This window comes from Dryobates pubescens, chromosome 2 (genome assembly GCF_014839835.1).
Source record: "Dryobates pubescens isolate bDryPub1 chromosome 2, bDryPub1.pri, whole genome shotgun sequence".
Taxonomy (NCBI): domain Eukaryota; kingdom Metazoa; phylum Chordata; class Aves; order Piciformes; family Picidae; genus Dryobates; species Dryobates pubescens.
The window spans coordinates 33,525,326-33,550,286 of record NC_071613.1 but is presented as its reverse complement, the minus strand read 5'-3'; the positions used below and the strand labels follow the sequence as shown (position 1 = coordinate 33,550,286).

At 40.5% G+C, this 24,961-nt stretch overlaps 1 protein-coding gene across 3 annotated transcripts in view; it reads left to right on the top strand.

The window, feature by feature from the left end:
* ITGA6 (integrin subunit alpha 6) overlaps positions 1–24,961 on the top strand; it is a 46,751-nt gene that overhangs the window by 1,109 nt on the left and 20,681 nt on the right. For all 3 annotated transcript variants that reach the window (XM_054174491.1, XM_054174507.1, XM_054174500.1), the window contains exons 2-5: positions 19,058–19,185; positions 19,583–19,662; positions 21,331–21,586; positions 23,052–23,183. In XM_054174491.1, coding sequence (XP_054030466.1) covers positions 19,058–19,185; positions 19,583–19,662; positions 21,331–21,586; positions 23,052–23,183 — 596 coding nt within the window. The remainder of the gene's footprint in view (positions 1–19,057; positions 19,186–19,582; positions 19,663–21,330; positions 21,587–23,051; positions 23,184–24,961) is intronic.

Here is a 24,961-nt window from a genome sequence, read left to right as displayed (position 1 = left end):
TAAATCTCTCTTCCACAAATACTTAGTTTTAATTCAAAGGAAGTCAAACCTGTAAGCCATATAAAGTTAATGGGAGAAGTAAGCTGGAAAGAAATTGTATCCGTTGTAAAATTAATAGTAGTTCTGAGGGCCCATTTTACTCATGCTTATCATGCATATCATTCTGTATGATTTCATAAAAAATACAGTGGGAAAGAGTACAAATGATAAATATCCCTGTTCTTTCTTCTGTCTAGTAAACAGAATGATGCAGGGTATCCTAAAGAATGAAATGCAAATCCATGAGCTTCTTTTCAGAGGTCTTTATCTTGTTTTTAAAGAAATTACTCTTGCATTGGTCTCAGTTATACTAAGAAAGCAGCACCTGAAGCTTGTTAGTTTCCTATTGTTATGTCAGAATGTGCAGAGACAGAAAGCCAGTTACTGAGAAGTCGGTCAAAACACAAGAGCAGTCGCAGTATTCAAGCTGGTCTGTGGTATTTGGCGGAAATGCTTCAGAGAATATAAGTATGAAAGTTCTGTATTGTATCTGTAGTGAGTGCTTGCACAGGCAGCCCAAATCTGGGGACAGAGCAGAGCCAGATGCTATCTGCCTTGATATTGCTTTCTGAATCCTGGCTTTCATGAGAAGTGAGGATCTCTATTAAGAGTCAAAACCAGGCTAGAGAAACTGCATTTTATGGTGGTGTGTACCTCTAAGTATGAGATATCACGGCTATTAAAAAGAAATAATCTGTTAATGAGTTTTAGCATGAAGAATTTGAGTGCTGCCCTGGGTAATGGCTGGGTAGTACTCTTGAAATAAAACTTTAAACATCACAGAGGCAAGTTTAGTCAATTAGTCCATCTGTAAGAATAGTGGTGTGGCAGTAAGAGGACAAGACATTAAACATGCTGAACCATAACCGTCATAGGACAGACGTGTGTTTGTCTTTGTGCAAGTTTTGTTCTATGAAACAGATCAAAGTTTTGGTGGGGGAGCTTGGAAGTCTGCCTCCCACATTAGGCTGCATATTTATATCAGATAAAAATGAACGATGTTGAACTAATACTTAACTGTTTGGCCTGTTCCACGGAAATCACATGCAGTTTCTAAATAGGTTGATGCATTAGAAGGGGAACAAACTGCGTCTGCTATCTAGATGCTCATTGAAGGTGGAAAGTTATGGGAATGGAAGTCATACTGAGCTCTCTTCCTGAGAAACAAGTATGTCTAATGCCTGTATGCTGCCCAGTATCTGTTACAGCAGGAATTGTATTATTTCATTCTCAGGGGTACGATACCTGTTCATTGCCAACTGGATTTTGGTCTGTCTTACCTCTACTGAAAATGTGGGTTTGTGGGCAGCTCTCTCTTAGTCAGATAGAAGTATTTATTCTATCCCTTCTTCGTGAATGGATGCTAATCTCAAAGCTCAGTTACAGTTTGAGTGTGAACACTGTTAAGTAGTTGCCAAGAGTACATAAACCCTGTTTCATCATTGAAACTTAATTAAAAGTGACACTTGCATTCTCACCTGTCAGGGACTCCCATTCCAAAAAACTCTGCCAACTTGCACACCCCTCTACCCCTCCAATCTTGCAAAATTAGGAACAGGTTATAACAGATGTGTGCAAGATCAGTCAGTCCTTGGAAAAACAAGAAAATGAGAGAAGGTGAAGTACATGAATTCTAATCAAGGGCTGTTTTAGTCTGTGGGTTGGAGCAAGGCTTGGTAAAACAAACTAAATGATGTGTAATTTTTCTCTTACCTCACTTAAGTGATTCTTAAATGAAATGATTCCCGCTACCTTTCATTAAGCGTGGTATTTGCTTTTGATCACCTTTTCTTAGTCACAGGATATTACTGTTAGCTACTCATGCCAGCTACTAATGCCATGTTTGCTAATGAGGAATTACTAAGCTCCCAACAGCATGAGTAGATGCCTGTTTAACTGCCTTGGCTTTAGTTATAAATTGTACTGAGGCTATGGACTAGGAACATGATTTCATTTTTCTTTGGAAATGTTTTTGGTTGGAAAAACATTGGAAATTTGTCAGGTGAAGAGGAGAAAATCATATTAATTCACAGTGACTAAATGTATTGCTAATGGCATGTGGGTAGGAGAGATAGCCAGACACAATCTTACTGTGCGTCAGGGGAGCTTTAGCATTTGAAGCGCTAAAGGTAGCCTGCCTAGATTTCTGTGTACAGTTCTGGTTCCTTGTCAAGCACAATGAATCAGGTAGGAAAAAGGTATACAGAGCTCTGGGAGAGCTGGGCTTGTTGTCCTGTGTAAGATTGTTCTGGTTTTAATCTGTTAATATGATGAAAATAAGGGAGTTCCAGTTCTGTGAGGGGTGGTGACATAACAGCAGTATGTTTCACCTGTAGACTGGAAGAAGGTTTGTGATTTGGAGAGGCCTGAGGCTTGCGGATGCTGTAGGAGTAACACAGATAAAGTTTAAGTAGTCCTCTGATGGAGAATGTGAAGGTTTCAAACATCTTTAAATGGGGACTACACGTGAGACAGATACATATATATAAGTAAAAAAACCCCCAACTTCTATAGATTATGAATGTTACTATTCTAATGATGTTGCTAACTACTCATATATAGTGAGTGTAGTTGTAATTACCATATATATGAGATATGTGTTTATACATACTCCTTGTAAGATGTCCAGCAGGTCTGTTACAGTCCTGTTTGGTTGTAATTCACAATAATTTAAGCAAGTATCTTGAATTAGAGCAGGATAGAATTCAAAGATTTCTAAATCTGTGCGTAAGTTTACTTGTAAGTAATTCTGATATTATATTCAGCAGAAGTGTGGAGATGAATTCATGTGGACTGCCTGTTGCTGTTAATGGAAAAAACCAATGAGATTGTAGTAATCAACATTCAACATCTTTTTTTGTCAGCTGAAAAGCTGTGCGGTGGAGTTGTGGATAGCCATTTCACGTCAAGACTGCTGTGAGTGTTAGCAGCCATAAAGTCCTTAAAATTTCAGTATCTTATTGACATTTTAACTTGTGACAGATTTTGCTGGTACTGCATGATCTCTTCTATGAGATGTATCAATATATGATAAAGTTGTCTTAGGTCAGCAGGGCTGCTGACATTTCTGTGGTGCATCCTCAGTGGCCTTTAGCCAGTGTTGGCTAAGGGCTTGTGCTTGTAGATTTATTTTTTTTGCTCCACCAAAAAAAAATAGAGCTAGATTATGCTGATAGGCAGTGGAAGATGGCTATTTCTATAGCAGAGATGGTATAGTGTGATTCAGAATTCAGGTGGACTGAGGTGATAACAGTGTATATTTCCATCTTCAAGATGTAAATGCTTTAAAAATTCTGGTCTTTTTTCTTGTTTCTGTGAATCAGAAAAATTACTTGTTAGTAGTTTTCCCCTGGTTGGTGTGTTGTGGTTTTGGTGTGTGCTTAGCATGCTTGATTACTTTCTTAATTTGTGATAGTAGAGGAGTTCAAGATAGATGTCCTGTCACACAGGTCAGGATCAAATGAAGTTGGGGAGGAGGGAAGAGTAGTTTAAGGGTTTTGCTGCAGTGATAAGGGAAAGATCTTTTTGTAAAGAAAATCCATTGTATTAATACCACAAATGAAAGAAGTGAGAAGATTAATTTTATTTTGCAGGGAGAAGGAATGTGAAATCACTGTAACTAGAATCAAACTGCAGAAGGCACACTTTTTCCCAGTGCAAAGTTTGAGTTGTGCTGTGGTTTATCTGTTGCAGAGGCACAGCTGACAGGTTTACAGGTCAGATATACATAATCATTGACTCCCTTTCTTTCAGTTGGAAAAAAGGTCAACATCTTTATTTTTGGCTTTTTATTTTTTTTCTGTGTGGTTTTGTTTGTTTGTTTTCCTCCCTCAAACGAATAAGAGCTGTGCACTTAGTCCTGCAGAACTCCACTAAGACAGGAAGGATGAAATGGAACATTGAGCTGGTATACCCTAGGAAGTTGCGCTACCATAACCACTTCCGTCAGTGTAGAAAAAGAGAAGACTCTGTAGTAAATGTGTTACTTTTGTTAATGCACCTGATGGTACTAAGAAAACTCGTTGCTCTGCTAGTGGGAGCACTGTAGCATATGCCTTTTGTCAGCAGTGATGATCAATGGCCTTATTTGCAGTCTCCAGCTTTGAGAAACAGCCTGGGCTATCAGCTTCAATTACAGCTCATAACATTGTTATGGTCTTACTGGAAAATGCTTCTACCTCATACAGCTTTTTGTTTGTACCTGTGCGGGGCCTAATTGATGAATTGGTTTCTAATGCAAGAAGTCTTTGGTGGAGCATAACATTTATAGGGTAGAGGTGATGACAGGAGCATTTTGGCTTATGCTTTCTTATTTCTAAATATCTCAATAGACGTGAATGGAAATTTATGGAGGCACAAATTCCTCTCTTCAGGCTGCGTGTCTGGAAAGGGGAGAGTGTTCTGTAAGCTGTTATTCCACGTAAAATATGGACCTGCCAAGACATTTCAAGAGCATTAAAATAGAAGTAGTGGCTCAATTAACCAAAACTGCTTTAGGTTCCTGTGGTCCAAGTGTTGTGCTCATCCCTTTCTAAAAAGACGAAATTTATACAAGGTAACTGTTATTTAATAATACTAGGGTATAAATCAACCCTGATTTAGGGTTGATTTAGCATTAGCTTGCCCAGCAAGCTCTATTGTTACAAAAGTATTAGACATATCTCAGAAACAGATCAAAAACGTAATCTTGCATCCTCTAAAGCCATCAAGGTTAAAATAGTGTAACTGGAACAAAATAACACAATCTAGGCAGGGACAGACCTTGATCTCAGGAAGGAGGACAAAGGCTTTTCATTTTACTGAAGTGAATGAAAACTAATGAACTGCACAAAATATGAGTTAAGGACAAAAGAACAGCATTCTTTTTCACAAGTTGTGCTCTTGAGCAGGGGCTGTGGGTCCTGACAACTGTGTTTAATGATGCATGAAGGCTGGGCAGAAAAGTGTTGGGAGGAGGGCTCACAGTTGGAAAGACCGACAACTATTCTCTTGCTTTTCAAACTAAGCTGATGTAGACACACACAGATGAGCAAAGTAGATGTGTCTATGTACATGTCTGACAAAGCCTTCAGTGAAACTGTCCATGAGGTATTCTGTTCTTCAAAGGAGCTGTAGTCCTTAACAGTGTTTGCTCTAAATATTAGGGGGGAGAAGTCAGCCTATACCCTCTAAAGCTGATGTATAGTTTGTATTGAGAACTGTTGTTCTTAAGTGGATAGGCTAAAATATGTTTAAAGAGCATAAGTGCTTATCATCTAAAACCTGAGGTAGGAGTAAGCTGTAAAAGCATTTTTTTTTCTGCAGTTCCCTTCATGCAAGGAGAGACGAGGTGCTAGGATGTGGACTGGGGCATGCATGCTGCATATATGCTCTGCCCTTGTTTTCAGCTGTGCAGGCTGGAGTTGAGCAAAGAATCAAGGCTCTCTGTGGCACTGGCATCCTGAGAGCTTCAGCTGTCAAACAGCTGTTTGTAGCTCATTGCTGTCCTGATCTACAGACTGAATGACACACAGGAAAATTCATGGTGCTCTTTAGACTTCAAATATGACCCCATCAACTACAACAGGCTAGAAAATGAGTGAGACACAGAGAATATTGATCAGCATGCAGGAGTGCAGAGTGAACCATTCAAGTATCTGAAGTATGTGCCATGTGCAACACAAGGCCTGCTTTCTGTGTGCTGCTTTTGTTCCAAAGCAGCAGGATTTAGCAGAGATGTGCCAGGAGTCCTTCTCTAACAGGGGCATCAAAGTGAGCACTGTATCGTTACATTATCTGTGAGGCTGAATCTTAAAATTCAGCATTTTTATTTGAGGACGTAGTTTTTCTTTGGCTTCTGCTCTGATTTTTCGTATTTTTATTCAGACTGCACAGAACTGTCAAACAAGTGTGCACAGAGAGATGTGCTGGTAGTAGATGATATGTGACAATTTCTGCATCAATTTCATTCTGCTGACTAACCGGGATAGTGAATATAAGACTTTAAGATGGCTTATACTTAAAGAACCCTACCATCAGGTATGGATCTGCCTTCGTCCAGGTGTGGAGTTTTATGTACTGCATTGTCAAAAATACCATTCACCTGTGGAGAGAGTCTTAATGAATACTTTTTTTAAAGTTTGGTTAGAATTTTTGTTGTGGTTTGGTAGGAAAATGAACTGTACCATGGCAGGAAATAATAAATAGCCTGTGTTGTATCTTTCTCAGAAGTACAGCCTAAGCATTTTAGTCAGCACCCGGACTGGTGGATCCAATCTGTAACTGTACAAGACAAATGTAAATCTCTGTAGCATGACTGTCAAATTAAGTGGTACTATTTAATTAAACAAATTTTATTTTAAGTTTCTGAGGAGTCTCTTTACTATTGAATATCCTTTAGTAAATACTATGCAGTTGCATATATTTTCTTCCAAAAAATCAACATGATTTGTAGTAATACTGTGTTTTTAACTGTAAAATAGAAATGGAAGAGCACAAAATCACTGTTACGATGCTTGCTAAGAGGAATGCAGTTTTCTGTGTAATATATATTACTGATGCTGCAAATGTTAATTTTTAAATTACAAAGTAAAACTCAAGCAGAAGCAGCACAGGTAGGTTGGCTTCTCAGAATTGCTTTTTCCTTAAACAGCAACAGAGAAAAATGGTTTACTGATCTAATTTGCTGCTGTCTGGATTCTCCACAAAATAAAACAGAACATTTCCCAAATGAGTATATTGGGTTCCTTGGCAGGTTACAGCAGTAAATTGTTCACCAGTCAGCATGGGCCATTCCGTGAGTGCCAGAGCAACTGTCACTTTTGTAAGGAATGTGAGCTGGTGCATTTTAATAGGAGATACCTCCTTCATCTCAGAAGAACTGCTGTTTAAAATCAGCTGTTGTTTAAATATTTCAGAACTAGCCTGGGGCTCGATGAATCATTTTAGCTGTAACTGCACAAATGCCATGTTCCGGGGACATGTTGTGCAGACTCAGATTGGGCTATCAGGCAAATGGCTATTTGAAAACAAGTAGGCAGAAATCTGTATTATCAATTGAGCAGATGTTGGTCTGTACTGTGAAATATTAACTGGAATGTTAACACCTCCTGGCATTTAACAAGGGTAGGTACAGTAGAATAGAATAGAATAGAATAGACCAGGTTGGAAGAGGCCCTCAAGATCATTGTGTCCAACCTATCATCCAACACTACCCAATCAACTAAACCATGGAACCAAGCATCCTGTAAAGCCTCGCCCTGAACACCCCCAGCGACAGCAACCCCACCACCTCCTCAGGCAGCCCATTCCAGTGGGCAATCACTCTCTCTGTGTAAAACTTCCTCCTAACCTCCAGCCTAAACCTCCCCTGACGCAGCCTGAGACTGTGTCCTCTTGTTCTGGTACTGGTTGCCTGGGAGAAGAGACCAACCTCTGCCTCTCTACACAGGAGTATTTGAAGAAGTATACAGGATGGTCTGGAAAACATCAAGTAATTAATTTATTAGCATTGGGTGGTGTTGATTGAGGTGTATAAGCAAGCTGCTTTGAAAGTAATGGCAGAATAGTATAGCCTAGAAAAGGGAATGTGAATGTGGAAAAATAAATGAACTGAAGAGTTAATAAGTGAACTAAATGAGTAATAAAGTTTCTTTTGCAAATGCATTTCATTTGGGTTTGATGTATCACAGGTGTCACATTTACTACTACTGTTTTGAGAATTCCGTAATTGCTGCTTTGGAAGAGAGAATTGGAGTTGTGTTGGTTTAGGTTTAAACAGCAGACAGTGTATTCTGCTGAGAAGTGCCTGAGATTAGATTTCGATATCAGAATGACAGTGAGAGTCAAAAAGTGTGGGTTCTGGCGTTGTGATTTTCAGAGCATTTGCTAGTATGTAGTGACCTTTTTTGGCTGTCTTGGAGCATTGACTGTTTTTCTTGTTTCCCTTCATAGAACTGCATCTAAAAATATGTAATTTCCTAATATTCTCTAACATTTGTACTCGTGCTCCTGAGGATGTTTTGACTGTGTTTAGAAGAGAGGTGGTGTGCACAGTCAAGAACAAAAGCAAGAGAGGTTCATGGGATGCTCTCTGTCTAGATGCTGTCTATAGCACAAAAATGTGTTTTGCGAGTCTCCAGGGTAACACATGTGGGTCCTGCACTGGATTTCACTCTCAGCTGGCAAGGTTCTAGGTTACTTTTCAGCTGTATTCTTGGCATTTGTTTTCTCCTATTGTTTGGAGATCTTTTAAGAAATGATTAGCATTGTTGCTGAGTTTGCTGATAGATAGTGTCCATGGGAATGGCAGAGTTTCTTACAGAATCTGTTGTTCCCCTTTTAGTGAAGATGATAGACGGTATTCAAATGGACCTAAATGTGTTAAGCTTCTGCTGGTTTCAACTGGCATTGTTATCCCCATCAAAAATAGGTCTGTAAAATAAATCTTTAAAAGCCAAAGCAAAGCAAGGTTGTAGATATGCTGGGAATGGCTCACCACTGTAGTGCCTGAGGTTGTTTGCTCAGCAGCGCACGTGCGTGAAGGTCAAAGGTCTGAGGGAAATTCATGCTTATCCTGGAAGTGCTCAAAAGTGGCAACCAGCTGTTGCTGATAGCAAGGGTGTTACTGTCATGCGTAGTCCTTTTCTCGTAGCTCTTTTCACATTACTCTTGTGAGGGAATTATAAAGATTGATTAACCTTGTGCTTTGTCATTGGGGCTGCTGAAGCTGTACAGTGGTTAAATCTGCTGGCTCTCAAGCCTTAGCAGTGTCTAGCAAAATGTGTGAAAAGAGATCATGGCTCATATTTAATTGTCCATGTGTGTTCAGTGTGAAACAAATCGTAAGTGAAAAATCACATTATTCTCTTGGCCAAAGATGCTAAAATGAATTTGATACACAACCAGCTCCTGTAGCTGCTGTTACAATATGCGTAATTGTGCAACTCCCTGTAAACTTCTCTTTCACTCAATTTACATTTCTGATAGAGAAATGGTTGATAATTATGTAGTGTGGTCCCAGAGTATTGCTGAAGGGATAGGTTTCTTCTCTCTCCCCAGACAAGCTATATTCCTGCATATAGTGGAAGAATACTTCTGTTGTCAGTTTGGGTCCTGTCCTGGTAATAGCTGCGATACTGTTTGCACAACTTTCAGCCTACAGGAATGTGGGGTGTTAAAAATACTTGAGCAGAACATGGAATTGGTTATTTATTTTCAAGTGAGAATGTGGAAAGTGGTGAAGGATGGAAAAAAGTATGTGTGAGGGGAAGCGTGTAAAAATAAAGCATGTGTGGAGGTGGAGCAGTATATAGCGGAAGAGAATGCAGTGGGTTTATTGGCATAGTTTGAAATATAAGTTATTTTGCAAACAGAAAAATCTTGTTCTTAGGTTATGCAAGCTGTAGCAGTTCTCAGAATTTGTATATTCCTACTCACAGTAAAATATAACTGATTCTTCTTCCACAGACGTATGTATGGACAAGTTTCTTGTGACCATATGATTTATTTCTGTTGATTTATTTGATCAATGTTTCATTACCTGCATGGGACATGAAAAAAGGCTCCTTAAGTGTCCCAGCTGCACAGGCATTTGTGTGGCTTGTTGTTTCTACAAAATACCCTGTTGGAGTGATGGTCTTCCAAGTGGTTTGAATGGCTGTGTTTTCCAGGTAATCCAGGGGAGTGAAGGGACTATGTGTCAGGACAGGTACCCAGTAACACATCTGCTTTTGTTCGTGGCTTGAAGAAATGCCTTATTCAAACTGTGGATCCTGTTATAGGTTCTTAACCCAGGGCTATAATGGTTTTGAGATGAAAGAACAATCTGAACCTTGCTTTAGCTGCGAATGACTGCTGAAGTGTGTGTTTGCTGCTGGCTGTTTGTGTACTCCTTCTCTGAAACATGTACTAGGGATTATGTGCCAAGAAGGTATGCCTTTTCCACACAACCAGATCTTTTTTAGCCCACTCCTACAGGGTACCCCTCTGTGACTCTGCAACTGGGCTTAGCTCAGAGTGCCAGTGTTGGTCTGCTGTGGGTGAGCTTCCCACTGGAGCTGTGGTCAATACACTTCAGCATAACGTATTCAATTACTTTTGTTCAGGTGGTGAATCTACTAGAATTGCGTATTACCATTTCTGTAGTTGTGTATCTAGTGCAGGAGGTTTCTACCTGTCTTGTTCTTCCCCTACAATTCAGAGGGATAAGGTGGTTAAGGCTGGAAAAGAAGGAGCAACAAGTCTCACGCATTTGATCTATGGGTGAAGGAGCTATGGTTTGCGTTAGCCTGGGGGAGCAGTCACTCTTCAAATACAACAGGGCTGTGGGCCTAGCTGCTGTAATGTGCTATGCTGTCTGTTGTGAGCTGCCCGTCCCTCTTACTGTACTGCTTTCATGCCTTTTAATGGTTTAATTATGATCATAAAGGAAACTGATGTACTTCATTCAGTGATGGAAATAGAGGAATGACATTTCAACCCAAATATTTGCTTCGTGCTGTGTTGAAGCTGCAGGGTTTTTAAAGTGTTTTCTGACGTGTTACGAGCAGCGCGTGCCTGTCACTAACAAGCAGTGCCTTCAGAGACTGACTGGCAGCACTGCACTTGCACATCGAATTTTGTTCTATTTTTTTTCCAAAGAAAACTCTGAACAACTGTTTACATGTTTTGGTTACTTCCCAGTTTATTTTCTAAACCACCTATCTAATGGATGATGTGATACTCCTTTTGTTTCTCATGAACTTCAAACGGAGATGACATGTCAAGTGGGGGTATAAAGACAACCTCTGAATGGCCAGCAGCCCAGGTGCAGGAGATGGTAATTCCTGATTTCTGCTGTGCATGTGCTCATTTGAGCCTGTAGAGTAGGCATGCCCACAAAACACCCATCACAGTCCTAACTGTGTCAGTAGCTGCTGCTTTACAGCCTATTTTGCTGACAGAGCTGGGACAGCTAGGGTCCCCATGGGGGTTGCTGGTATGAGAGTGAGATTGCGGTGTTGGGGCCGCAAAGACAGACAGTTCACCTTCTCTGTGCTTGCAGGTAGCTGGTCACCTCTGCTGTGCTGTAGCACATCTTGCTGCCTGCAGTGGGGAGGAGCTGTCTGTGATTGGACTCTAGTTTCAATGAGCCTCAAGCAGGCAAGGTGGCTGTGGGCATGGTTGGCAGCACTAGGGCCTCATCTTCTAAGTTTGTTGAAACTCTGTGCTTGTCACTTCTTGAGTTAAACTTAATGTTGTTGTAAGAGGATTTAATGCAGTGAGAGACACAGCTGTGTTAGAAAATTTGAGTGAAAAACCCTTTAATGTTATTTCATCCCCAAGTTTATCGTAGATTGATTATAGAACTGTCTAATACATGTTTTACAGTATCACTCCATGCTCAAATCTGTTCCTGGAATGGGTGTTACCCTTTCTTTTATATCTGTGTTGCTTGTAAGGGAGAAACTAAAACTCTTCATATATTGTGCAGCTTTCACTTGCTGTTTAACAGTATTGAAAAAAGTGAGGTATCTCCCACTTAAAGCCAGAGAGTGGTGTCTGAAATGGGAAACTGTTTTTTGAAGCATGACTTCAGAGCAGACTGTATCATTCCTTTTAGGAAAAAAGCTTTCTGCCAATGAAAATGAGGTCTGCAAAACCTATTTCAAATCCATACAGGCTGTGCTCTGGGCTGGGAGGAGAAAGGATTTATTTTTTCATGTGACTTTCAGAAAGTCAGTAATGAGGGAAAGGGTTTATTTTTTCCATGTGACTTTCCGAAAGTCAATAATAAGTGGCCTTTCCAGAGCAACAGGTATCTTTGTAGTTCCAGTTTTGGTTTGCAATAGCTTGTCCTATTCCTTATGCTGCTCTTGGCTTCTTTTTTTGAGCCTCTCTTATAATCTGCTTGCTAAAAGCAGCTGAATGAATAAAGTGAAAATCGGGATCCTTCAACTGCCAAGCCTCCAAGCAGCAGAGATGAATGGAGTACTTGGCCATGGTTTTGCACTGGTAGTTGGAAACTTAACTGTGGAGTAGCAGATTGGGAGAGTCATCAGTCACTTAAAATATCTGTTAATAGCAGATGGGCAGTAATGGGTATCTCTGTGAAAAGCATCACAAAGTTCCCTGCTGACATAGTTACTGGCTGTATTTTTTTTGAGAAGTCCAGACCCATAGTTCAGCTCCAGTTCCCATTCCCAGCCCTAGTGTATGAAGGGATGACCTCCCTGTGCTAATTAGTCTGTGGTGCTCCTGTCCTGTGGTTTGTTTTTCTTGTGAGAACCCAAATCCAGGCACAGGTGGTGCTGCTAATAATCAGACACTGTGTCTGTCCCACTGACCAGCTGGAATGTGGAGGTTAAGATGTTCCCATCTTTCCTCTTGAGACCAAACTAGTGCAGAGTACTGAAAAAAGAGCACCAATGGAGGGCTCTAGATACCTGTCTCAGATTAGAGGTCTCTGCCTGGAAGTTTTAAGCATTTGATGGGCAAATAATTACTGTCAGTGGTGATTAATAACATTTAATCTAAATACGACTTCATGGTAGTTGCTTTAATTTCTTCATTTTGTTCAATCCAGTGAAACTTTGCAAGCAAGTGCAGGAAGTGTGAAAGGAAAAAGGAGTCTGTCTAGTCAAGGATGAAAAAAGTTCCATAGCATTTAGCTTCATCACCTTCCACATTTGCTCCCCTTGCATCTATGGCCTTTCTGAAAACACAGTGAAGTGCAGAATCTGCAGCAGCATTGTTCTCTGAGAAAAACAACATTAAATTGGACATTGGTGCTCAATTAGGGTTGCAAAATTGGAAATTGCTTACACCACTATTTTATTCCACCTATATGTGGAACTGTCTAATGGTTTGTTACCCAGGAAACAAAATGATTTCTGCTCCAGTCTGTTAAGCTCAGAGTTGGCACTATCGGTGTGTTGCTGTTATTTTTTAAAGAAAGGATGGCAAAGACCTGGTGCCTTGTTTGGGGTAGGAGATGCCATGGAAAAGGAAAGAATTTAAGGAATGAAGGAAGCTTTGGGGGATAGAGTATAGCACAGTACAGACTGTGGTATTTTTTTGTATTTGTTTAAATCAATGTAATAAATATAATTTACTAATTGGAAGCCTCTTACTTTGATGATTTGCTTTCAAAAATGTTGAAGATATTCTCCCTCCTTTGACTTGGTTTCTTGAGTGTTTATTCCAAAATAAGACTGTTATGAATAGCTGGTAAATTTTTTTTCTCCAATGTATGTTGTAAAATAATGTGTTGCCTTTAGACAGTTCTAGCCTATAAATGAGGAAAAGAATTTCATTGTGGAGTGAAGGGAATAATTCCAGGAGCTTGGAGGTTTTCTGATTTCCTTTGAAATGGTTTTCTCATCTAAACTACAACTTTGCTTTTGGAAGCAACCAGTCTAGTTTCCTGAGCAGTTTTGGAGGGAATGCAGATCACTGTGAGCAGAAACTGCTCCCTGGTCTCACTGTTTGCATTAGCTGAGAAGGAGCCACAGCCATTTACTAAACTTCTCAAAACTTACAGATCAAAGCAAGGAGAGTTTTAAAACTTGCACCCCACTGCCTAATATTCTGTAACATCTGTTAAAATAGAAAGCTATTTCTGATGTATTTTGGGTTGTATCTTAATAACTACTTTTTATTAAGCTACAGACCTTCTTCTCCTGACTATCCTTGCTGAATACCAATCAACAGCCATTGACAAATTGAGGCCTGGTGCCTGCATGACTGGGCAGTGAGTTCCTGCCTCCTTTCACTTCTTGGAAATGTGTGGGTTTATAAAGTGTTTTACATGCAATTATCCAGAGGCCTGGTCCTAATATGAGTTGAGTCCAGGTGTTATGTGATATTGCAGAAAGGCAGGGTGAGTGTAGTGGTGCCCTAGGGTTACGTGGAAGGATGTGGTGTTGCACTGGTCCTTCTCTTGAGAGTGGATGCTCATGCCCTCTCAGTTGCACTTTGTGGTTGCACATCACAAATGCAGGTACAGCAAGGGTCACTAGTGTCTGTGCAACACAGGCACCATCCACCTGAGCCAAAACTGTGTCTCAATGAGATGAGTTAAACTGGCATTCCATGCCAATCCTGGAGTTCTGATCTTGTAGGATTATTTCAAGTTTAACCACGAGTCTCAGGTTGTAAGTGAGTAAATCTGAATTTGGAAGCCAGCAGATATTCATAATTGGAAGTGAGACTTCAGTCATCATTACCTATCTACAAGACAAGAGTATCCAGGAAAGTAATTAAGAGAAACCAAGCGTTAATCTAAACAACAGAGTAACAGGACTGATTTATTTGGTTTGAAATGAGAATGTTAGTTTGAAATTGTAAGGCACATGTTTTAGTTATGGGATAAAACAGGAGCTAGAGGGCACTGTAATTTTGTTTCTGAGAGAATTCTTATTTCCCCCCCCCTCCCCCAATATTACCAATTGATAGACATTTATTTTAATCTACAGAAATGTAATGAACTTTTAATAGAATTCAAGGTAACATAGAATAGAATACATAGAATAAACCAGATTGGAAGAGACCTTCAAGATCATCGCGTCCAACCCATCAACCAATCCAACACCACCCAAACAACTAACCCACAGCACCAAGCAACTAAGGTGAATGAGGAAAATCAGGACTCAAATAGTATGAAGCATCTGATTCTGGAATTTAAATACAGAATAGTAATGTTTTTATTGCCTTTTAGCTCTTACAGTTCGATGCTAAGTCAACATAATTCAAATTGTAAAAAGCTGAGGTTCCAGGAGGAACTGATGCTGATGTTCAGTATACTGTATGGCTGAGCTGCTGTTCTCTGCATGGCAAAAAGGAAAACTTGCCATGGGACAGAAAATCAGTAAAGTGTCAGCATGTTGGAGATTCTGGGGTTTTCATCCCCAAGTCTGCAGTCCTGACATTGGGGTGTTGTCTTGATGTCTAAATATGGATTCTGGAGCCTGACTTTGGGCATTCAGACACTGTAAGTATTGACTGTAGCCCTCCTATGCCTTGAGGGAGAAGTCCCAGTGAATAAAATGAATCCTACTATGATCATGGGTAGCGAGAAATTAAGAACTTATTTTTGTCAGCCTTTTTTTGCAAAGGAAGTTATTTGGTTTTAATCTCAGTGTTTCATCTGCAATATAAGGAGATACCAATAGCTAGAAGAGCACCTCCTCCCCCTTGCTTACCACTTTCCTTTTGTGTAAAGAGGTTTTGCTCACCACAGAGAAAGCTAAAATGAAACATGCATAGCTGCAGCAAAACCTAACCAACTTTGGCATAATGAGCTCAAACTTGATTAAAATTCTTCTGTTAAAACACAGCTGACTAAGTAGCCATACAGTAATGACTGGAATGTGTCCTCAGTCAGGAAGGCCTCTGAACACATAGCACAGCTCATGTACAAGTTGATTCATTTGGACTGCTGTAGTCATGCTGAAATTCACACTGGTGCATGACCCATGTCCCACTTCCTTAGTTTTGTGCACACTTACCTTTAAATGAAGTAATGTGGCTTCTATAATAGAATTCAGACTTTTGAAATGTACCTCTTGAAGAGTAGGCAAGGTGAACAGGAGTTCTATTCATCACAAGCCAGAATGTGCTTGAAAAGGAATGTTTATATTTTGCTTGATTTATTCAGCTGAAGATTAGATGCCTGTGACTTTTCTTACATTCCTAGTAATCCTCATCATGTTTATAATCCTTATCATCTTTAGAAACCTGTCTTGCAGAATAGGTTTAGTCTTCTGTGCTGTGGTCTTTGGGGCAGATAAGTAGTGAGGAAGTACAAAGGAGTTAGCCCACTTTTTAATGGGTCTTTGGCTGCTACTTGACAATACACTTCAGGATTTACCATAGTGCCTACCTGAGCTGCTCTCATCTTTTGCAAGTGCCTGCTGATTAAGGACTTGCAGTGATGTACCTAACAGAGGTCAAGATTATTGTTTGGTGAGTCTTAAAGGCTAGTGACAGGATTCCCAACAAAGTTCTTTGAAGTCTGGAGGGTTTAAAGTGTATCTGCTTTGAAGTACTTTATTTACAGTGGAAAACAACTTATGCAAGATTTGGACAGGGGATATGGGCACTTGGGAAACTCTTAAGGTCACCTGTTTCCTTTGAGATCATGTTGGATTCACTTTTTCCATTTTAAGAAGGCTAAACAATTGCATTTTTAATCTGTTGACCTTAACAGATGTCTGAGATGCCGCTGAGTGTTCAGGGCATCCTATGTCAGGTGGCCTGTCTTTCCACTTTATTCTGTGGCTGTGCTCTTTATTCCCTGATGCCTCAGTAGGTATCTCCTCTGATGGAATTGTCATCAAGATCATGGCCACATTGTCATCAAAATTCTGAGTCAAACTCCTTAATGCTGGGTTTTGCCTTAATGAGCAGGCATTATATTATTACAAAGCCGCACAAGTTTGGATGCTAGGGCAGCATTCCCACAAAGCCTGCACACCAGTGAGGATTTCCTGAGGTGATTTGTACATGAGTTTTACAAATAATGCCTAATACAGCTATTCCTTCTGCCTGTAGCATATTGGTAAGGTTGCATGAGTATAGTTTAACACATGTGCATTTTCATTTTGCTGTGCTGGCAAAATACTTACTTAATGCTCTTTCCCAAGGTCTATGGTGGTAGTTTGCTGGCATCCTCTTCCCCACATTATCCTTTTACTGTATTGAGTGATCTCAGGACACTTAAGTGTTTATCCAACTGCCACCTTGGTAGATAAAACTAAGAATGTTCCTTAAACAAGCACAAGTTTTTCTTACCTGACATTGATGTCCGCACTTGATGTAGACAGGTGGTCATCAAGCTGATTAATCACTTGGCTTGTTTTTTTTTTCATCCTGATTTACAACATATGCTTCAAGATCATAAGGCTCCTAACTCACTCCCTAGATTGTTAGAACACTGTCAAGGTTTCAATTAATGAACAAAGCAAAGATTCCTAACTAACTTCCTGGAGAGTTTCAGAGTTTCAATTAATGAACTAAGGGACTATGTAATTATTCAACAATTCTCTCAAAACTGCCAAGGCCTGGCACTTTGGAACACAGCCTCATGGTAACAACACCATGGTATGTTATAAAAGGTACTTAGCTAGGGAGAGGAAATAGCTAAGCTGTCCTGTAGGAAAGAACAGGGTCATAATTTGATCTAGCACCACCAATAGTATGCAGCTGAGTGAAACCAAATGAAGTATTTCAAATCCAGAAGCTTTGTGTTCACAATGTTGAAACAAACGGTTTCTGATCAAATTTCTGTAAGTGACATTCAATACTTTTTAACCCTCCCCATTTTGAATGAAAAAGTAGACATAATAAAATTTTCTTTAAGTTAGGAAACCAGTGCTTATACTTTCTTACATTTGTGGTTGTTAAAAGTTTAAAACCACAGTAATCTCACCTGTTGTTCCCTGGGACGTAAGAGAACTGAGGAGAAAGCGTATCTATTCCTACGTTAGGAATAGCTGAGGAGAAGATGCTTTACAGAATGATTACATCAGGAGTTAAATGCATTGTTGCCAAAATTAGAAAATTAAGTTGTTAATGGTCCTTCTAAAGCCATGTTTATTTAGATTGCAAACTCCTGTGATGACTGCTGTGATTCTGAAAAATCTTTTAAGAAGATGCCAGACATACCTAGAGGAGAGAGAAATCTTAAACCCAACCCCACCTACACTGTGTGTCCTCATTCTGTGCATGCATTGTATTCTGCATTGTGCGTTTTACCTGAAGGTCTCACCATTCAGGGAGTTCCAGTCACGGGGGCAAACTGGGCATTGTGGGAGAATTAATTTCTATACAAGTGGTGAGAGGTTGTCTGTTCCACAATACAGATGTAATTATCTGTTTTTAAAGAAGTATTTTCTCCTAATACGTGTGGTTCATTATTTTAGTGGTGTGTTTTCTTAATAACAAAATTTACATAATTGATCCAGTCTTAACTCTTATACATGCATAAAAGTGGCTCTTGTTTTTTGGTAAAAGCATTCCAAGGGACAGCAGTGTGCCTTGTGTCACTGCCCCTGTAAAGCATGCAGAAAAACTGTTGGTTTTTTTTCTTGAGCAAAACTCTATAGCTGAAGCTTTAAAGAGGCTCTGAGTTCCACTTTGAGCTTTGTGGATCCAACTATATAGTCCCAGCTTTGCCCTCCTTGACACTGTCATGTCAGGCATCTCTTCCCTCAAGTGTTTTTCACCAGAGCCAGGAAACACGTGGAGTCAGGTTCAGCATCCATCCGTTGCACCTATCCACACGTTGTTCTCTCATCCTCGGTTTTTCAGCTGAGCGTAATGTTTGGTCCAGAACTGGCTGCATACTGGTTGTTGCTAGTTACTAGCTGCTTGAGAGGCAGCAGTATTTTGTGTGTGTGACACTTCAAAACACCCTTAACGTTTGGTTTCCAGAAGACCGTCTAAGGAGGGCTTGTCTAAGGAGAAATAAGCTCTCTGGGAGAATGGCTTGTTCTCGATCAGAGACTTGTTAGGGAAAAACATTTTCAGCTTCAGTACCTGGCCAGAGGAGTGGAGAGGGTGAGTGTGTGTTTGCATGGACCTGGGAATAGTTCAGTGACACTTGGTCTGGGAGGAGTCTTGCTTTGCTTCTTGAGTATTAAGGTGCATGCAAATTCAGCCAAACAGTGGCTTAGGACTGGTATGAAACTAGAAGACAGACTGAAAGCACTTGTATACACTGTTTTGGGGAGCTGTGGACATTTTAGTAACAATCCTTTTCCCATCCTTACAGCTTCTGTTAGCACAAAAAATATGCCACTTGACTCCCTGGCAGAAGGGTGGTTTCTGCAAAACAGCAAGACACCTCCTTTTTTATTTCTGTCAACCACTCTCAGTGAGCACTGCAACAATAACAGCAATAATATCAACACATCTACTGGTTTGTAGGTCCAGCTTCTACTACTTTACAGACCTCCCCCTGACAGGTCTGTGAAGTACCTTTCTTCCTGATTCTGTTGCTGCCTTATTTTCTAATATTCCCTCTAGAGAACTCTTGAAATAATTTGTTTTTCTGCAGGCTGTTGGTTGGAGCTCCTCGGGAAAAGGCCTTTCCATCCCAACAAGCCAACAGAACAGGAGGGTTGTACAGCTGTGACGTCACATCTCCAAATGCACCCTGCACCCGTGTTGTATTTGATGAGGAGAGTAAGTTTTTCAGCACTTCTGGTTTGGATTGAAACAGCTGTCTGATTTTTCTCATTTGTTGTGGTACTATCTGGACGCAGCGTATCAGATGGTTGCTTCTATGGTTTCATACATAAGTTTCTTTGCACCAGAATAAGTTGTAGCTTAGTTGCTAAGATAGCAGGAGATGGTTAAATATTGGTAGATTTGAATGCTTTTATTCTTTTGTAAATTGATGTACTAGAAGTGTTTCATCAAATGGATGTTGTCAGTGGTAAAATGTACAGATACTGCCACCTGCAGACTGTCTTGTGTGCTGTATGAAGTGCCTGTCCTGACAAAAGCTTTAAGAAAAAAAAAAGTAGTGAAAAAATAGTTAACTGTTAGTATTTGAGGCTGTTGTTATGATACTCTGCAGCTGACCTGAAGAAGGAGAGTAAAGAAGATCAGTGGATGGGAGTAACTGTCCAGAGTCAGGGACCAGGAGGAAATGTGGTGGTAAGTCTAAAAGGACTAATTTCTGAAAATGTTTTGGGTCTATGGTAAATGTTCTGAACAGTTTGTGTTTCCATGCAGCTTTCTGAAAGATAACTTTGCTATGTTTACTCTGATTTCTTTTAAGGACAGACTTGAATGTTTCTCTAGCAAAGTTAAGATTTCTTTTTCTGTGAATTAACCTTTCTCTGTGACCTTGGTAGCCGTCTAGGATAGACAGTTCACTTCTCAGGGTCTCCACTTTTGCTTTTTTCCTTTTCTTTTTAAGTTATATGCATTGTTTCTTTTAAATACCACTAGCTACAGAAATAAATAATAAAAAACCCCAACCAACCACAAACAAACTGTTCTGAGGTTACAAAGTAGCAGTCTGTTGTCGGCCTCACTTTTAACTTTCATCAGGGACTTTGGCCGAGTTGCTCCTATGCATTATTGAAGACTAGCAGTCTGTTATTCATTTTATACAATACAGAGGAAAAACTGTCTGGAGAATGCTAATTTTTAACTCTTTCTCAGTTAAAAAACCCTCTCCTGGTGCTGCAGAACACTACCTATAGCATAATGGATGTGCAGTGAATCTTCTCTAATTGTATTCTTACAGGTTCATGTCATTGCTTGCAAACTGGGGGCAGGCAACTTCAGGGTGTGAATCTGGAGTTACAGATATAGAGGCAGAAATAACTTGCTTCAGTCTGCCTCAGAACCCAAAGCAGGAGAAGAGCAGACATGAAGAGTTGTGCTCATTGAATAATTAATCATCAGCTAATGCTGTCTTGTCTTTTCTGAGTAGGAACTTTTTGTTACTAGATGAGGTGTGGGTAGCCTGAAGGTCACTACAGCAGGGCAATACTGCAGTGCTCTAAGTGTGGAGTAGATGGATGTTTGCTTAATGTTTAAGCCTTGATAGGAACCATAGAAAAGGAATGTCTGCTGAGAAACCTGACTTGCTTGTGCTCTTCACATACCTACTGCATCTGGATCTGTAAAAAAACCACTGCTGGAAAAGGGGTGTGTTTGATTGTTCCACCTCTTTTTACAATGGTTTAGTGGTTATACCACCTAACCCATGGGCTGTTCAACCTGTGTATTAAATATTTGATTAGAATCCTGTTACCAGGTGAAAAAATGTGAAGATGAAGAGGTTAAGGAATCTCAATGCTGGTGCCCTGTCCCGATGACAAATATCCTGTAAGTGGAACATCCAATGTAGGAAGTAGGAATAACTTCTCTTCACTGGAAAAGCTTTCAGCTCCTGCTTTGTGTTACTTTTCTGGAAGGGGTGAATTCTGAATAATCTCAAGTAGATGGTAGTTGAACCCAATTCTCATGTCTTGCACAAGCATGTTAAGTCATTTAGCTCTTAAGAGCTTTGGAGAAACACAGACACCTTTTTCTTTGAGACATAAGGTGGTTCTCTTCTTGAAAGAGGGATTTGGGCTAACACCCACCAGAGAAGAGGGATTTAACCATGCAGCCTTCCTTGAACATGGAGCTGGTCACCCATCTGTAGATGCCCTACTTTTCCTATATGCTGCCCATAGGGAACAGTGGACTCTGCATTGCAGCACAGATATGTCTACAAGGTGACTGAGAGCCTTGCTAAAGGAGACAGCCTCCTTTGCTGACTGTGTCCACATGAAAAGCATCACTTGTATTTCATGCATCTTGCAGACATGTGCGCATCGCTATGAGAAGAGGCAGTATGTAAACACTGTGCAGGAGACCCGGGATATCATTGGAAGGTGCTATGTGCTGAGCCAGGATCTCACCATTAAGGACGATATGGACAACGGAGTGTGGAGTTTTTGTGATGGTCGTTTAAGAGGCCATGAGAAGTTTGGTTCCTGTCAGCAAGGTGTTGCTGCTACTTTTACTAGAGACTATCATTATATTGTGTTTGGTGCCCCAGGCACTTACAATTGGAAAGGTATGACCTGGCTTCCTTCCTACATACTCTTCCCATTGTCTCTGAGATTGCTCACAAGGGTTGCATCCTGAGCTGTAATTTTTTTCTTTTTCCTTTTTTTGAGTGGGAAGGGGATAATAGAGGTCTAATGGTTTTACCCTATTTTCACAAAATACTGTGCTCCAGTATGAAAAGTATTTACTGAAGTTCCTCTACATATCAGTGAAGGAGTACTTATGAATGGATGGTGGAACTTTGCACATATGTACAGCAAATTTTTCCCTTATTGGTCGTAGTGTTATGATGGAATTGAGAGATTGCTTTTGAGATTTCCACACTAGAACAAATTACTACATTATTTTTTCCTGTGTTTGAGCAAATGTTAGGTATCTGCACTAAGTTCTCTGTTTATCCTGCAGTATTCTCCGCTTTATTCTTCGTGAAGTTCGTGCACAGTAGCACTTCCTCAAATTAAATACTGGAGGATTGCAGGAAGGTAACTGAACAGAGCGGTACTGCATGTATTCATATCTAAATCCATGGACATTCACATAAAATTCCATGGATAGTCTGACTCAGAGCCAAGTATTCTGTATCATCTAGGAGATATTCCAAGTCTTAAGGGACAAAACCCCATGGATTTTCTCAGTCAGTTTATACTGAGAAGCATCTAAATGGCTAGCTCTGTCTGATTTTTCCCACTGCACTTCATTACACCAACAGCTGTAAATACTTCCCCCTTTAGAACATCTGATCCTCAAATCATTACATTTTTTCCCCCCTCGTACACCTGTGCCTGCTATGTGAACCATGCAAAATCTTTCCAGTTAAGTTTTGGCACAAGGCGTGTCTCAGTGAAAACTTAATCTTCCATCAGTCTGTCAGCACAATCTGACCAAGCTGAAACAGCATACTGAGTTCAGACACTGCTTTGCTGGAATTGCAAAGAAGTACTGTGACAGCGTCTCAACCACAAAGAGTATCATGAGGGAATGTGTCTGTGCTTGCCAAAATGTTCGATGTGCCTGTTGGTAACAGGGAAGCACATTTTATTGAACAGGAGCACCTCTCCCCTTTAAAGAATGTTTTCTAAATGCATCACTGGTGATTGTAAAAGCTGAACAGTTTGGTTGTATTCCTGTGTACTTGCCTCTTCTAAAGACAGGCCTTATGAGGTTAACAGCTGTGGGATGAGGGTGGTTCCTGACCAAGTTGGTCCCTTGTTTTTGTGGAGAAATTCTTAGTGTTACATGTTGCCTGAATCATTGCATGGCCTCTCTGCAGAGCACTGTGAGGTTCTGGCACATGACAGAATTTCATTGACTTCTGAAAACACTTTCACTGTGTGTGTTACTCTGTGCCTGTCTCACACAGCAGTCACTATCTCATTCATCATAATGAGTATTAGTTTGGAACCATTTATCTGTTGTTATTTTTTTCTCCCTTACCATTCATTTGCTTTTATTTTATCATTTCATTTCCTCAGGGGTGGTTCGTGCAGAGCAAAAGAACCAGACATTTTATGATCTGGGTATCTTTGATGATGGGCCTTATGAAGTTGGTGATGAGAGCCGCCAAGATAAGAATCTAGTTCCTGTTCCTGCTAACAGTTACTTAGGTAGGATTAAGTACATATGGTAAACTTCTTTAGGCTTCTTAAACTTGTGATCCCAACCTGCTGCAATGGTATGAAATGGAAGCATTTGTGGATCCTGTAATGTTCTATTCCTTTTGAAGGACTAGCATCTCCCTCCACATTTTTGGGTGAGTTTTAAGTGTAAGATGATACTCTGCTGGGGTACCTGGAAGAGCAGTAACGAGAGATATAAAAGCAGATCTGCAGATACTCGGGGAGTGATTATAATCTGGAAACCTTAGTCAAAAGGCCTCTGCCATGTGTTATCAGAAGGTTTGTAAAAATTTCAGTATCTGGATCTGTTAAGACTGCCATTTCTCTCTCCTGGTAGGTGAGTGCCATTTTTATATTCTTAAAGTTTTTAACCTCTGTTGGCCTTTTTAGAGGCCTTTAAAATACCGTAATGTAACTGGTGTTTAAGTGAGTGTTGTAATACAGTTGTTCTATTCACCCAGAGCACAGCTTCCAGGACCAGATGTAAGCAGGCGAAGATGTCTATTACGTTATGCAGCAAAGTTATATAGTCCATCAGAAGGCACATGTGTCACATCCTAATGGGTTATTTTCTACTGGCATGCATGTAATTAAGGCATACAGTAGGTCAAAATAACAAAACAAAATTTTAACACAGCCAACCAAATTCTGCCTAGTTTCTCCCCTTCACTTGCAAGATGTTTACATTCTTTTCTCAGTCAAAGACTAAACACAGCCTTCTCTAATTTGAACAAAGGCAAATCTCCATAGCCTTCCAAAGCTGTCCGAAAACAACCCTTCTCCTACAAGTGAGTTTGTGTGGTGAAGGAGGTGAGTTTCTTGCACTTTGTGCACACAGAAAGGCAGAAGTAGGTCCTTAGTCCACTGCGTGTTACTGTACACCTGTGAAATTGCAGAGACAAGGCCACACTGCATTTTTGGAAAGGCCTTTCTGTTCCAGTGCAGATTTCTATGGTGTATTGAGCCACTGCTTTTGGTATATGCAACAAACACCATTTTGGTGACTTGAGACTGGGATTTCCGTGTGACTGGTGGAAAGCTGAACAGGTGGGAAGGACATTGCTAATACCAAAAGTAGATGAAAGTGAAAAAGAGAGACAACTTGGAGCTACATACCTGTTAGAAGGAGTAGACACAGAATACAGAATTCACCAGGTTGGAAAAGACCTTTAAAATCATTGAGTCCAACCTATCATCCAACACTATCTAATCAACTAAACCATGGCACCAAGTGCCTCATCCAGTCTCTTCTTAAACACTTCCAGGTATGGTGACTCTACCACCTCCCTGGGCAGTCCATTCCTATGGCCAATCACTCTTTCTGTGAAGTATTTATTCTTAACATCCAGCCTAAACCTCCCCTGGTGCAGCTTGAGACTGTGTCCTCTTGTTCTGACACAGGTTGCCTGGGAGAAGAGACCAACCCCCACCTGGCTAACAGCTTGGCCAGGAGTTTGCTGTGGGGGACGGTGTCAAAGGTCTTGCTGAAGTCCAGGTAGACTACATGCACAGCCTTCCCCACATCCACCAGGCAGTCACCTGATCATAGAAGATGAGGTTGGTGAGGCAGGACCTGCCCTTCCTAAATCCATGCTGGCTGGGCCTGATCCCTTGGCCATCCTGTAAGTGCTGTGTGTTTGCACTCAAGATGACCTGTTCCACAATTTGCCTGGCACTGAGGTCAGGCTGACAGGCCTATAATTCCCTGGCTCCTCCTTCTGGCCCTTCTTGTGGATGGGCACCACGTTGGCCAGCTTTCAGTCATC